Source organism: Thamnophis sirtalis, unplaced genomic scaffold (assembly GCF_051295495.1).
Source record: "Thamnophis sirtalis isolate CommonGarterSnake01/CBP01778 unplaced genomic scaffold, rThaSir2_p1.2 scaffold_4, whole genome shotgun sequence".
NCBI lineage: Eukaryota > Metazoa > Chordata > Lepidosauria > Squamata > Natricidae > Thamnophis > Thamnophis sirtalis.
In genome coordinates this window covers 38,374,540-38,390,115 of record NW_028261384.1, presented here as the reverse complement: position 1 = coordinate 38,390,115, position 15,576 = coordinate 38,374,540, and the positions used below count along the sequence as shown (strand labels likewise).

General features: G+C 34.6%; 1 protein-coding gene across 1 annotated transcript in view; it reads right to left on the bottom strand.

Moving 5' to 3' along the window:
* Positions 1-773: 773 nt before the first annotated feature.
* The window catches only part of LOC106556994 (histone deacetylase 9), a 173,693-nt gene continuing 158,890 nt past the window's right edge, over positions 774-15,576 (bottom strand). The window contains exon 15 of the mRNA XM_087714371.1: positions 774-2,764. Coding sequence (XP_087570497.1) covers positions 2,725-2,764 — 40 coding nt within the window. The 3' untranslated portion in view covers positions 774-2,724. The remainder of the gene's footprint in view (positions 2,765-15,576) is intronic.

Sequence of the window (15,576 nt, the reverse complement as noted above, 5' to 3'; positions counted from 1 at the left end):
GATTTTATATGAGAACCTTTTTTCTCCCATTTTAATTAACATTGTTTTCCAAGAAATTATTTATTTACTATATATATATGCTTTCTGAAATGAAGTGAGAGCATGTAAAATTAGTTGTTACCTAATTGTTAAAATACTTATTATCAGCTATTATATCATCTCTATATAAAGAAAATCACAAAACTATCCACTCTTCTTGGAAGATGATTAAAACTCATTTTGATATTGCTCTGTTTATACCAGAAAATAAGGTTGTATCGTGTAAACCTTGCAACAAATTAAAAGATAAATTTAATTTCTAGTCAGAAACCATGCATGTTTGCTCAAAAGAAATATCTATTGAGCTTAATACCATAAGATATAATTCCAAATAATGCTGCGCAAGCTTTCAGATTCAGATTTTCGAAGCCATCTGTATTCAGTTTAAATGTGATGTATCTGAAACAGATATTTTTTCTTACTATAAATTCAGAAATAATCAATCAAATCTTGATTGCTCATTCTTTCAATTGTTAATTTTTACCCAGTTTTTAAATTGAAACACAATGTTAATATTAGAAAGTGGGTCATTTCCAGTACTACCATTTAAAATATGACATGAAAAAAAAATCAAAAATGGCATAATAAAACAACTTAAGATGCAGTGATTTTTTTCATGAAGCATAATTAATGGGATAACTATTAGAGAGGCAAAATAATTTTTCATGCCGGATTCTTTAGAAAAATGTTCAAAATATATTACCTTTTTGAAAAATGTAATCTTATTTGCATCAAAGGACAAAATTATGTATTGACACTTGGACAGTTTAATATGTTCAGAATATCATTAATCATGAAAACAGGAACTGAATGATAAATTATCTTTCCAATAATTAATAGTAGGTATCCATCTCATTTAACACTTCCATAACAAAATATAATTTGATAATGAATCTAGTGAACTTCTCCTGCAGCTTTCTACTTGAAACACTATTCAGATTTCCAAATTATATTAGACAATTTCCATATGAATAGTAAAAAGTCTTTCACATTATAATATTAATTATAAACACTTTGGGGGGAATACAATCCATCTGTATAACAAAAGAAAATTATATAATTCTATTTGAGTGAAATCTTTCATCTTTGATTTACAGGTTTGCATCTGCTATAACTGAAACCACATTGTTTTGTATCTTTCATATTCTGGCTTTCCCTGAACCTTGTTTTAATTAAAGTCTATTTCAAATTTCTGAATAAAAAGCATGACAATGTTCACTTATGGCTTTAATATCTTCTTTGAGCTTGGAAAATGTATAAAAGATTATTGTTGCTTGCCGATCAAAGGAATGTCAGCTATCAGATAGTGTAAAATAGAATGGGGAACATTAAATAATACACAATTTTCTCTGTATGTATAGGTTTGTATGTACAGATGTGTATGTCTATGTGTATGTGTGCATGTATGTGTGTCTTGAGAGAAAGATTTTAGTGATATAACTTTTCTATCATTATTTGCAAACTCCAAAAGGACAGCCCAGACACCTTCCTTTTCTGTGACAATAAGGCAACATGTGTAAGAGTTTAAGGATTCATTATCAGCAAAAGGCACATCTCTTCTGTAATAATCATGAATCCACATGGATTTGTGGCATAATCTTACTATTCATCAGAGAAGAAAATAAATAACAGGAGATACCTCTCAGAAACTTGCTACTGAGTTCCAAACTTCAATGGGTTTCAGTGAAAAAGAATAACTGACATGCCAACTCCAAAGAAAAAAATAATCTGCAAAAGTACTGGATTTTCCAGCAAACTTCAAGAAAGTGTCTTGCTTATTTCTCTTAAAAGTGTAGCACATGATTGGTCTGAAACAAGATTAAGTCAGATAGGGAAAAACTTGATTTCTAAAAGCTGAATCAGTTTGAATCAGTTTGCAATCAATCATTTTGTAATTTGTGCAGGATTATGCCAAAGACAAACCATCAGTCTTTCTTTCCCAAGCAAATTATGTTCACCGGATTCTAATTATCACTTACAACAGAAATACAGAAACCACCACCAACAACAAAAGAAAGCTAAAGAAGAGACCCATTTAACACACTTGCATTTGGGGCAGCTAAAAAATCAGAATGGATGTCTCTTGCTATCCAGTTTCCCTTTGGAAATTAATGCTTCTCTCATGAAATTGCTCTAGCACCTTTAAAGTGGAACTACAGAAGAACAACTCGTAATTTCATTACATCCAATCAATCATTTGAACCATTTCAACTGATCAGAGAGAGAAAAAGTCCCTCTAAAATGTATTTTAACATGTCAGAAGCAGGAGGGAGATTTGTGATTCTGTCTAGTTTTTTTCCCTAGTGGCTTCACAGGCTGTTTCTATTTTCATAGACAACCATAGACAAGAATGCAGAATGACTTTAACATTTCTATTCTACCACTGAATTTGGGGAGTGGATCAGAGAGCATATAAAAATCGGCACAAGATTCTGCCTTCTCTTCCAAGTCTGGTTCAGTCTACTGTTAGAATTCTAGTGGTTACATTGAAGGAATTTTAGGCTCTTTTAAGTCTCTCCCACGAACAAGTGAAGCTGCTGTTCAGAATTCTGTGCCCAATGTTTATGTTCCAACTGATCTCTGCCACCCAAGCAGCAGACAAGACATGTCTAAGGGTGCTTTTTTGGGGAGGGGGGATACACAATGATGTCACACACAGGAAATGTCAGGGGAGGACTTGGCACTTCACAAGGCTGACTCTTCTTCCATAGGCTCGCCAGCAGCTCTAGAAAAATAAACAGGCAATCAGAATATGGAACCAGAGTACACAATGACATTGTAGATTTTCATGCATAATCAAAGCTGATTTTTCAGTTCTCCCCCATGTTTATTTGTGTTCTTCAGCTAGCCATAAATAAAGTTTCTTTCCTTGGATGTATAAACAAATGTCAAGTGGAAAAACATTTTCGATCCAAGCAATCACTGCAAAAGGTTCCTGTTTATATTAAAATTGTCAGAATATTTTATAATGTTAAGTTTAGAAATGCACATGCTTTGTGTCAGCAAAATCAAATTGTTAAATGGGGGGAAAGGTGCAAGCCCCCTTCTCTGCTCAAAAGAAATATTTATGGATTCAATTTATCCAGTTTAACAATGGAATACCCTCTTCAAAATCAGGTAACATGCAAGGAATTTAAAACTCAGTTGTGCTGCTTTGCTCTTAAGATTTTGTTGGCAACTTGCCTGCCTAAACCTTCCGCACTCCAATTTTGAATTTGGTTAACAGACCACTGCCATGAAGTAGGGACCTAATAATAATAAATAATCTGATTGTCCATACTGCCTTTACTGGAAATAACACAAAAGATAGCTTAGTAGAAAGAACTAAATTAAGTTTTGGGAGTGTTAAAAAAATAAAGTTATAGAGTTATAGATCTAATTCAGGGATGTCCACAAGCAGCTACAAAAATATGATTGAAGGTCCACCTGTTTTTTTTTTTAATGTACAATGGAGATTTGATGGCTGTCTTGATTTTTTTGGACCATTAACCTATGGACACCCCTTCCACACACTAATGTCTTGGAAAATTAATGATCTAAAAATTATTTTAAAAAAATAAATTGTCATCAGGATTGGAAGATTTCTAAACCTACACTGATTTGCAAAATTTTCAACAAATTGCATGTATTTATATGCACATACGTTTATTTCATTTTTAACAGTTTAAGATATTTTCATCAGTCAAATTAGTTGAAATTGAAAAAATGTATTAGTAGGTTAAATATTAGTTTGGGAGGTCTCTGTATTTGTGTGTGCATGCATATGTGTGCACATATGTACACATTAAATATTAGCATAAGAAAAATATATAATTGTACTGACTAATCTCTTGTGGATATTTGCAACTAAAGTGTGATTCAGGTCATTCACATGGGATTCTGTTGATGTGGGAAATTGCTACTAATATAAAAAAGGCATCAATATTTTAAGTCCTTAGAGCTTGCCAAAAATTCTTTGAGTTAGTACAGTAGGAAGGAAAAGAATTAATTTTATTTTAAAAATGTAACATAGTATGTCAATTTTTTTATTGCATATGAGGAACTAATGAGGTATAGCCTCTTACAACTTACAGCGGTACTGAGAAAGACACACAAGGAAAAAATTAATAGGAGATTTGGTTAGGCAGAAGGGTTTGTGTGTGTGTGTATATGTATGTGTTTGTGTGTATATATATACAAATACAACACAAAATGTAACAAAGGCAACAATAAAAATATTGGGTTTCTGTCTGGATGATCTCTTGTGACGAGCTGATAGACAGAGAATGGAAGCAGTGAGCTTCCTCCCATATTTGGGCATACCAGGGGTTGTGACACTAAATACATACATACATATACATATACATATACATATACATATACATATACATATACATATACATATACATATACATATACATATACATATACATATACATATGCATATGCATATGCATATGCATATGCATATGCATATGCATATGCATATGCATATGCATATGCATATGCATATACATACACACACACACACACACACACACACACACACACACACGTGTGTTGTATTTGTGCTGATAAATAAATAAATATATATAGTGGCTTATTGGCTAGTATAACTGCCTAATATGTAATACAGCCCAGGCTCAATTCCCAGTAAGGGTATGACTAGCTGATGAGAGCTAAATAGCTTGAAATAAATCTATAGTAGTCTCCCTTTATTTATTTATCAGCACAAATGCAACACAAATGTAACAAGACAACATAAAAAAATGCCTTTCTGCCTGGATGGCTCCCAGAGTGAGCCGATAGACAGAAAAGGGAACCAGTATGTGCCCTCCCATATTTGGGCATACCAGGGGTTGTGACACAATACATATATACATTTATACATTTATGCATTTATGCATTTATATATGCATATATACATATATGCATATATACATATATACATGAATACATGAATACATGAATACATGATAGATAGCTAACAAATTCAAAAAAGCTTATAGTACTATTATCACATACTAACAACTCAGTTAATAAAACTAACTATATAGTACAAATTATCTTATCTGATTTAGCTTACCAGAAAATAAAATTATAATATCAAAATCTCTATAACAATTATAAAATACCGTATAATATAGTTGCTGTTAGCATTTTGGCATTTGTTTGGGGGTGAGGGTGGAGAACGAATATAACTTACCTCGACTTAGCACATTTGTTTTAGAAAACCATATTTATTCTTATATTTTATTGAGAACCAGCTTGGGTTCTGCCAATTTTGACCCCTGGAATATCCACTCAAATTCTAATTGAGGCTAATTTAGACATATTCTTAAACTTTATTTCTTAACTGCCAACTTCAACAAGCTCTCAAGAAGTAACCATATTATAGGATAAACTGCATTTGTGTAGGGAAGCTTCATTTTTCTTCCTTGGTTGCTAACAAACTATGAATCAGAATAGAGCTGGAAGGAACCTTGGAGGTCTTATAGTCCAACCCCTCTGCTCAAGCAGCAAACCTATACCATTTCAAAAAAGTGATTATCCAGTGTCTTATTAAAAATCGCCAGTGATGAAGCACCCACAACCTCTGGTGGAAAGCTGTTCCACTGGTTAATTATCCACCCTGTTAAGAACTTTTTCTTTAATTTCAGATTGCTTCTCTCCTTGATTAGTTTCCATCCATTGTTTCTTGTCCTGCCCTCTGGTGCTAATAAGTTAACCCCCTCTTCATTTTGGCAGCCTTGCAAATATGGATTACTACTATCATGTCCCCACTAGTTTGGCTTTTCTCTAACTAGCCAAACACAAGTCCTGCACTGTTTGTTCTTCATATGTTTTAGCCTCCAGGGCTTTAATAATCTTAATTGCTCTTCTTTGCACTTTTTCCAAAGTCTCAACATCTTTTTTGTAATGCGGTGACCAAAATTGAATGCAGTATACAAGGTATAGCCTTACTAAGCCTTTATAAAGCAGTACTAATATTTCACATGATTTTGATTCTATGCCTCTCCTTATACAATCAGGGACTGTATTAGCTTTTTTATGGCTGCTGCTGCACACTGCTGGCTCATATTTAAATGATTGTATGCTAGGACTCCAGGGTCCTTCTCACAGTTACTGTTTTTGAACCAGGTTTCACCTAATCTGTACTTATACCTTTGGTTTTTCCTGCCTAAATGTAAAGCCCTGGTTTCCTTCATATTACATTTCATGTTGTTAGATAGAGCTCATCGCTCAAGTCTGTCAAGATCTTTTTTGGATCCTAAGTTTGTCTTCTGGGATGTTTTCAGCTTAATACCAACTGCAAATTTGATGAGTTTCCCTTCTATTCCCTCATTGATGAAGATATTAAAGAGTACCGGGCCTGAGATGGAACCTTCTGGTACCCCACTGTTTACTTCTCTCCCTGCAGATGTAGTACCATTAAGGAACTCCTCATTGATGACAGTTTGTCATCCAGTTATACATCCATTGCAGAGGTGGGTTCCTACCAGTTCGCAGCTATTCGGTAGAACCAGTTCGTCAAATCTACCGAACCAGTTAGAAGAGGTTCCACCAGTGGACCCGGAAAACAGGCCACACCTACAGAAGAGGTTCCAAAAAATTTTGAAACCCACCGCTGGTGGGTGTGTAATGTCCCACATTTATTTACACATTAATAATGATCTAGTAATATTTCCTTATACAATTTAGGGACCTTTCCTTACATAATTGGTGTTTTCTAACCACTAACTTCTGAATAGCTACTTGGACCGACCTAAGTACTAATTCATAATTTCATATCCGGTCACATGGGCGGCAAGCCACTTCCATATGGTCACATGGGCAGCAAGCCACTCCCATCCGGTCACATGGGTGGCAAGCCACTCCCACAAAGGAGGCCACACCCACAGAGTAGGTTCCAACAATTTTTGAAACCCACCACTGATCCATTGGTAGTGATGCTGTCTATCCCACGTTTTTCTAGCTTACCAAGAAGTAAGTTGTGATCTACTTTGTTGAATGCCTTGCTGGATAAAATCCATTACTCAAGACTTAAAGAGCTGCAGCAGAAGTTACATACAATAATTTTAACCCTATTTCTCTGTCACAAATTTGCCTAATTCTGAAATTTCAGAGGGAAGTTACTTTTTTGAGTATCTTCAAAGTAAAAGATGATGGATGCAGTTTTCTGACCAACACAAAGCTCTAATAAACCATGTATGATCTCATTTGTAAAATGAACCATCTCCATTAACTGTGGTGTGCAGAACATTCTAGGACTATGGCTGCTATTTATGTAAACTTTTTATTTAAATTCATATTAGTGTCATTTTTCTACTCTTTTCTTTTAACTACCTTTAACCGCATCTCTCTTATCTTTTGGTTTCTTTTGTCTTCATAATTTCAATTCAATCTCTGTTTCACATGGATATAGATAGAATTCTATTTAACAAGTTGAACATTAGAACCATGATTATAACAACATTTCCCCTGAAGTCTGATCCACTCAGGATGTCAGGATGAATCACAGAGAAATAACTGTTTACATGATAATATCATTTTAAGAAGAGAAGAAGGGGGGGACAAGGAAAGGAGAACTTTAGGCATGATGGTTGGCCATGACTGTTTTCTCATTCTTCTTTTGGTGGTAAATGAGTCAGAAATTACTTGGCCAGAGAAATAACAGTGTTATTCAAATTCTGAGCTGGAAATGACTCATTTTACTCTGAGAAAGTATGTAATCCCCAACATAACTGACAAGTACATACAAAAACCCTCTCTTTTTCCTTCTTTCTCATATACTGATACTCAAACATTCTCTCTCTGTCTCTGTTTCTCTTTCTGTCTCTCTCTCCAATACACACAAAATACACACACCCACACACTAATATCTGATTTTATATAGAAATCAGTGCATCAGTTAGAAACCTGGCGCTACTTTCCAGCTATGACTGTTTGTATTTGCTATGGAGTATGCTGGTGAATAACACTAAAAATACTGGGTTGTTCCAAGTTATACACATCCAACTAGAATGTTAACATCCTGACTTGCACAGAGTAGTTAATCTAATTAAAAGATTCACAATATTTCTACACTAGAAGTAGTTATTGGGTTTTTAATGACACACCTAAGTTATAAATTTTAAAGACGTATATGGGGGAAAGGGAAATGGAATCCAGATTAAATTTAGGTTTAATGTAATTACTTAGAAACAGGAAATGTAATTAATATCCATCTATCAGTTGTTTTTCCCCTTAAGTCACTTTGAACATTTCCACTTGGTCAAAAAATGGCAAAGTCCTGAGAAAGTATAGACAGCCCCGACATAAAAAAATGAATTTATCATATTTCCAAAAGTCTCAATGGGGTTGGATAAAAATGGATGGGGATGTTCCTATTTTATAAATAAAGCCATATTTTCTTATTTTCCTATTTTATAAATAAAGCCCTATTTGCCACAGGACAAGAAGAAGGCAAGACAAGAAACAATGGATGGAAACTGAACAAGAAGAGAAGCAACCTGAAAGTAAGGAGAAATTGCCTAACAGTAAGAACAATTAACCAGTGGAATGGCTTGACTTCAGAAGTTGTGGGTGCACCATCACAGAGGCTTTTAAGAAGAGACTGTATAGCCACTTGTCTTGAATGGTATAGGATCTCTTGCTTGAGCAGAGGTCTGGATTAGAAGACCTCAATGACTTTGTTATTCTGTTATTAGAAGTCAGTGGAGAAAATTAAACAAGCACTTATGAGAAGCTTTTGATTTATATTATATGCCTCTTGAAGGTTAGAGATATTACTGAACAAAATACAGAAGAAACTGGATACATTTAGTCTTAAGAAGAAGAGAAAGAAATATTTCAGCACTTTTCAGATACCTGAATGAGTCATACTAATGGAGTCTATTTGGAGTGCATTTTTACCATTAGAAAAAGTTTTCTGACAAAAGAGATAGTTTGACAGTGGAAACAATTATTCAGATGGGTGGTTGAGTCTTCATTATACTGGACAACAATTTTTTTCAAAAGTGATTATGATGAATTCTTCAAACCGAATACAAATATACAGTAATTTCAAAATGACTGTATCATGTAGGAATTTTGAGAAATATGAAACTAATTTTTAATTACTATAATGTATTTAATCACATAATGTTTCCAAAATGTTGCATAAGTTCCACAGGGCTAAAAATATTTTGCTGCTGATTTTCATTTGTCTGATGATCTTGCTGTAGTATTAACAATAACATTAATAGATTCCAGTTGGCCTAAATCCCCCTTTTCCATTGTAACAATGTTCTGGTGAAAACTTTTACCATGTTTGTCACTGACTGCATCCAGATTTTTGGCATAGAAATCTAAGTGTGAATGCAGAAGGTGAATCTTTAGTGACATTTGCACTTCATATATGCTGAAAGAAGTTTAAATCAGCTGAATGTATTTTGGTGCTCTATAATTGCCAGGAAAATTCTCAACAACATTCTTGATTGTTTTGCAGGTTATTTTCTCTGGTACCACTAATAGATCTTCAAACTACTTGTTATTGGTGATATATCTGATCTGTGGACCAATAAAACTTCCTTCCTTGATCTTGGCATCAGTTTCTTGGAATCATATGTCTCAAATAACGAAAACCCTCACCTTCCTTGTTCATCACTTTCATAACATTTTTAATCAATCTGAGTTTTATGTGAAGTGGAGGTAAAAATATCTTTTTTAGGTCAATAAGGGTTTCATTCATGTGTCACATTTTTCTGCGCTGAAACAAAATTATTTAGGTGTGATCATTCTTTTTAATTTAATGCAACTGTCTTGCATGGATGTTCCAATCCCATAGACATATATAACAGTGCTTGGTATATACAAGCTGCATTCCAAGCAGTAGAGCCACTGTTTTTAGATCTCCATAGCAGGGGTGAAATTCAGTAGGTTCTGACAGGTTCTAGAGAACCGGTAGCGGAAATTTTGAGTAGTTCAGAGAACTGCCTCTGACTGGTCCCAGAGTGGAGAGGGAATGGAGATTTTGCAGTATCCTTCCTTTGCCACCCCCATCAAGCCACGCCCACAGCACCAGTAGTAAAAAAAATTGAATTTCACCACTGCTCCATAGATTTTCCAGTTGTTCTAACTGTGCTGGACCTGCTTCAAGAACAGTTCCACGTTTTTGTATGTTTCTTTCATGTGTACAGCATAGTCAACAGGTACTGATGGGTATACATTGCCATTGTGTAAAAATAGATTTCTATAAAATGGTATGTGATAGATTAAATTACAGGTTACTTTTGTGAATGGCAATCAAAAATCTATTAAATATACTATACAAGAAGCAAAATCTTTGTTGTTCAGTATTATTGGGTATGCATACATCCTATAAAGCTTAAACACATCACTGACTTAATGCCCTATTCCAATTGTATAAATTTAAGATTCTATGATTTTGTGATGTTGCTGAACAATATCTCTTGTTGTCCTAGACTGCACAATAATAAACAATGCTTGAAGTTGTAGTTCAGAACATTTTGGAATGTAACATATTGTTCTGGATTCTCAAGGTATTAAATGTTTTTCTGAAGTGTTTCTAGCATTTCTAGTGTTTCTTTCAAGGAGATTTATCTAGAGTATTTCAAAACCCTAGATAAATTGACATGCTCAAAATGCAAGTTTTCATATGGCTGCAACAAATATCATGAATTGCACATAAAGTTCATATTTATTTGGAAACAGATCTACATGTCGATGTAATGGGCAGGCTTACCATCAAAATAGCATTGACAAAGCCAAAATTCAAATGTCTGCCTCAGCTTTGATACACATTTTGACATCTTAGGGTCTCAATATTTTTATTCTCAATATCATCATCATCATCATTATTACCACTGCCACTATCTATGTAGCTTATGCTCCAGGAAAACCAGGAAAATGTTCTGACTTATGGAAACCTGTCAACAGACAGCTAGATAGCTGGAGTAGCAACATCGTCTCACTTAGGTAAGCAGCAAGAGTCCTTCTTAATGGATCAACAGCAAGGGGGGGAGTTCAGATTTGCTAATCATTGCACATAATGAACACTTCAATACCAAGCGAGTAGAATCTGAAGCAATATTAATAGAAATGGTATCAGTTAAACAAGCATCCTTGGCTCTGACTGGGTTTCTTTGGGATACCTTCTGGGAAGCAATGCAAACTAGATGAATTTCTTGTTAAGTTCAAAATGAAAAAGGGAAAGCTAATCAATATTTTTTCTTTAAAAATTACATCAACAATGTCAACTCCATGAAAATAGATAGAGGATAAGCTGAACCTGCAATACCTTAATTTTCCAAGTTTCAAATCTTCACAGAGATAATAACTATAACCAGAAAGATAATGACAAACCTTGGACAAAAAAATAATTGTAGAAACATCATGTTAGCCATAAAAGTACTATTGGCAAAGACATCATTTTCCTTGTTTGTGAAACTCTGATGCTTGGAAACATCAAGGGCAATCAAAAAAGAAGCTGTCAGAAGACAAGGAGGGGAATTATTATCCCTCGATAACACACACATGAAATTACAAGAATTTAAAAAAGTAGTTACTAACAGACAATCTTGGGGAATTTTATTTATTAGGTCATGAAGAATGGAAAGAGATTGAAGTAATGACCAACAACTTTCTGGTAGAATGGAAATTCAGAATGAAATACAAAATTCATTTCCTGATGTGAAAAGATATCTATTACTTTTTGGTAATCTATTAACTTGAATTGACAGGTTCATACAGAAATCATTTCCCACACAACTTGAGAGCACAAAAATGGAATAGGAAATTTTTGTAATTTTTGGAAGGTTCTGTGTATGCACAGAGCATCCGTAATGATGTCTGGATGGGTGGATGGAGCCTCCTGCCTCTGCCATTACCCCAGCCATACTGATATACCGGTATATGGCAGTGGTAATGGCAGAGGTGGGAAACTCCACCCACCTACCCAGACATCATCATGGATGCTCTGTGCATGCACAGGAGGCTCTGTGCATGCACAGAAGTATCGTGTATGATCGAAGCAAGCATGCATGCAATTGTGTGCACACACGTGATCCCAATTCTGAACCAGTAGCGAAGATATGAGGAAATCATTACACACACACACACACGATTTCAAGAAAAATGAATTTCTCAGAAATTGAGTTTTGCATTAACATTATTAAACATACACAAATTTATGTGTCTCAGTTTTACTTTCAGAATACAGTCACCTTAAAACAACAGAATTCTGTATTCCATGGGATTTATTAACCAATAAGCTGAGCAAAAATCAGCCTACAGCAACAGAGCATTCAAAACTCAGGCCACTTTGTTCCTGCTGACTAATTCAACATGATGAACATATCTTTTACTCCAGGTGTAAGGAATTTATTGATTTTCTGAATTCCATTTTATCTGACTATTAGTGTCTTCTCAACTGTAATTTACCATTCAGTTTTTGTAAAGATATTGAATAAATAAGGTAAGGAAATGAAATAATCATATCTGAATTTCTACCAGCTTGATTGACATATGTATGCCAGGACACACACTGATTACAACAACAGAAAGAATCTGGGAACCCAATTATCTGGTGGATTCAAGACCTGATATTACTAGCAACTTGTGTGTAAGTTGTCCATCAGTGTAAATTATATATAGATATTGTCAAGGAAATGTGGTAATCCTTTATTTAAATATTATGTAATTTTTCATATAAATATGCATCTATATGTGCATGACAAGCAGAGAAAAAGAGAGAAACAGTAATTCTTTTTCTTTTTGTTATTCTTTAATATTTTTGTCTTTCTTTCTTTCTGTTCTATTATCTCAATAAAGCAAAACAACAAACAAATAAGCCCACTCTGTTAATAGGATGAGGGAGGTACCAGCTTTATTTAAGATCTTAGCAAATCAAGTTAAGTGGAAAGGAGAGCTGATTAGGACAAAAATATGTCTCAAAATATGTCAGCCACTAATTAGTTTAAACCCTGTAATTTGATACGTCAAGCTAATTACATTTTATTTTTGCTGTTCCAAAATTTGGCTTTATTTCACCAGAAAAATTAGGTTTACTGAGCCCTAAATTATAATAAGCATTGCATTGTAAAAGAACACAAATATATTTCATGTCTGAATCTGAATTGTAAAAAAACTTTCAATTGCTATTTTTGTTTTCCTTTCTTATGATTACTTACTGCCTGGATTAAAATCCTCCTCCTCATGTAAATTCTGTTCCAAGAAAAAAAATGTCCTTTATTTAAAGGATATAAGTAACACCTTGTACCATTTGTGTAAAAATCTTGTCCTGCTTTAGTATGAATGCTGTTTAACATTCATCTTAATCTATCATTTATTGCAATATACTCTTTTTGTTGAACTGGGATGAACAAATAAATGCTAAATAAGATGATTTATGGTGTTGAGAAAGGGATAGGCAATCACAAATGATCTGTAATGGAAGTATGTCCTGTGAAGATTTTTGTAGATATTTTCAATTCATCTTCACACATTATTATTATTATTATTCCAGCATTCTCAATAGTCAGAAATTTAATTTTTAGATTTCAGATTCAGTATCATGCTCATCAGTGTTTCTTAAACTTTTTCTCACAAAACTGCTTCCTATTTTAAAAAAACTATGATGCATGTAAAATGACTTCTGTTTATATGGGTTATATTTATTGATATTTATATTAAATATTAAATTTAATGTAGCCCTTAGAATATTGATTGAATCATGTAAAATAACTATTAAACTATTAGATATTAACATTAAAATTATTTTTATAAAAGTCACTATATTTTTAATAAATTAATAATAATGAGAACAGTGATATGGTTTTAAAGTTTTTCAGATATTTTCAATATCTGGCAAATGATGTTTTTGCAGATCCTACAGTGGGTTTTCAGACCACATTTTCAGAAATACTGACATAATTTATAATATGAATACAGGAAATAAGAAAAATTAATCAAATGTATATAGTTCTATAACATGACATGCATTTGTGAAGCTTGTAAGAGATTTCTAGAGTGTTTAAAAATTAAGAGAAACTTTACTGAATTGTATTTTCATAAATGTAGTCCTTGAAGAACTTTCATTACCAAACTATGTAACCTCATCATTTCTACCATTGTAGAGATTAAAATTTGCTCTCATTTTATATACTAGTGGCTTGCTCTGTCATTGCTGGTGGCAGTGATCTTGATGATTCCTGTTATTTACTATTTGTTTGTCTGAGTTTGTAGTTCCTTGATTGGCATTTTGTTTGCTTCTGATTATTGTTTTAATGTTAATCTTTGATATTAGTTTCTGCTCATCTGGGTGTTGATTGCTGGTGAGGAGTGTTTAGGTTTTTTTGTCTCCTTTTTACTTTTTGATAGTTTCTTTGAAATGATATATAGATGTTGTTTATCTCTATGTGCCTATTGATTTGTCTGGGTGCCAGTCTTTCTAGAATTCTCTAGCCTTTTGGAACTTGGTTTGGTCTAGATTGCTCAATTTCAAAGTTGAAACTTTGGGTAAGTCTGTCCATGCATTATGAGATTAAGGAGTTTTATCAGATCTTCTGACTGTTATGCATTGATGTGCACTTCTAATCTTTAGTCTATTTCTCCTATATGGTAGCTGTGAGAGCCCTTATACTGTATGACTCCTGTTTTTCTTCTAGGCTTGTTGGGTCTTTACATTGACTGAGGATGTTTTGGTTTGTGTGCTATGATGATGCCATGTGGTTGTAATAGTCTGCTGGTGGTTTCTGAGATGTTTTTGAGGTATGGCAGTGTTATCCTTTTCACAGCTTATGTTAGTTGTACTCCACTGAATTGACTGGTCAGGCACGTTCTAATGAAGTTATTGCATCCACTGAATTGCGCCCAGCCACCTTGTTTAGAATAACCCGCTCCCTCTTGAAAGGGAGGGATGCGGATGACCCTTTACAAGGTAGAGCTGAGGAATTAACAGATAAAATCACTCGGATTCGGACAGAGCTGGACTCCAATTGCACGGTACCAGCCGAGGTACTGGGGGAAGGTCTTGAGCATATTTCATGGATTGAGTTTCAACTTGTCTCTCCTGAGGAAGTGGACAAGGCCATGGGAGTGGTGAGTTCCTCCACCTGTATACTGGAACCGTGCCCCTCCTGGCTGGTCTCGACCAGCAGGGAGGTGACACGCGGCTGGATCCGGACGATAGTCAACACCTCTCTCCAGGAGGGAATTTTCCCGCTCTCCTAAAGGATGCGGTGGTGAGACCCCTCCTGAAGAAACCATCTCTGGACCCAGCCATTTTGAGCAACTATCATCCAGTCTCCAACCTGCCCTTTGTTGGGAAGGTTGTTGAGAAAATGGTGGCTTCTCAACTCCGACAGTCCTTGGATGAAATCGATTATCTGGATCCCTTTCAGTTGGGTTTCAGGCCTGGTTACTGCACGGAAACTGCTTTGGTTGTGCTGATCGATGATCTCTGGCGAGCCAGGGATAGGGGTCACCCTTCTATCCTTGTGCTCCTTGACCTCTCAGCGGCCTTCGATACCATCGACCATGGTATCCTTCTGCGAT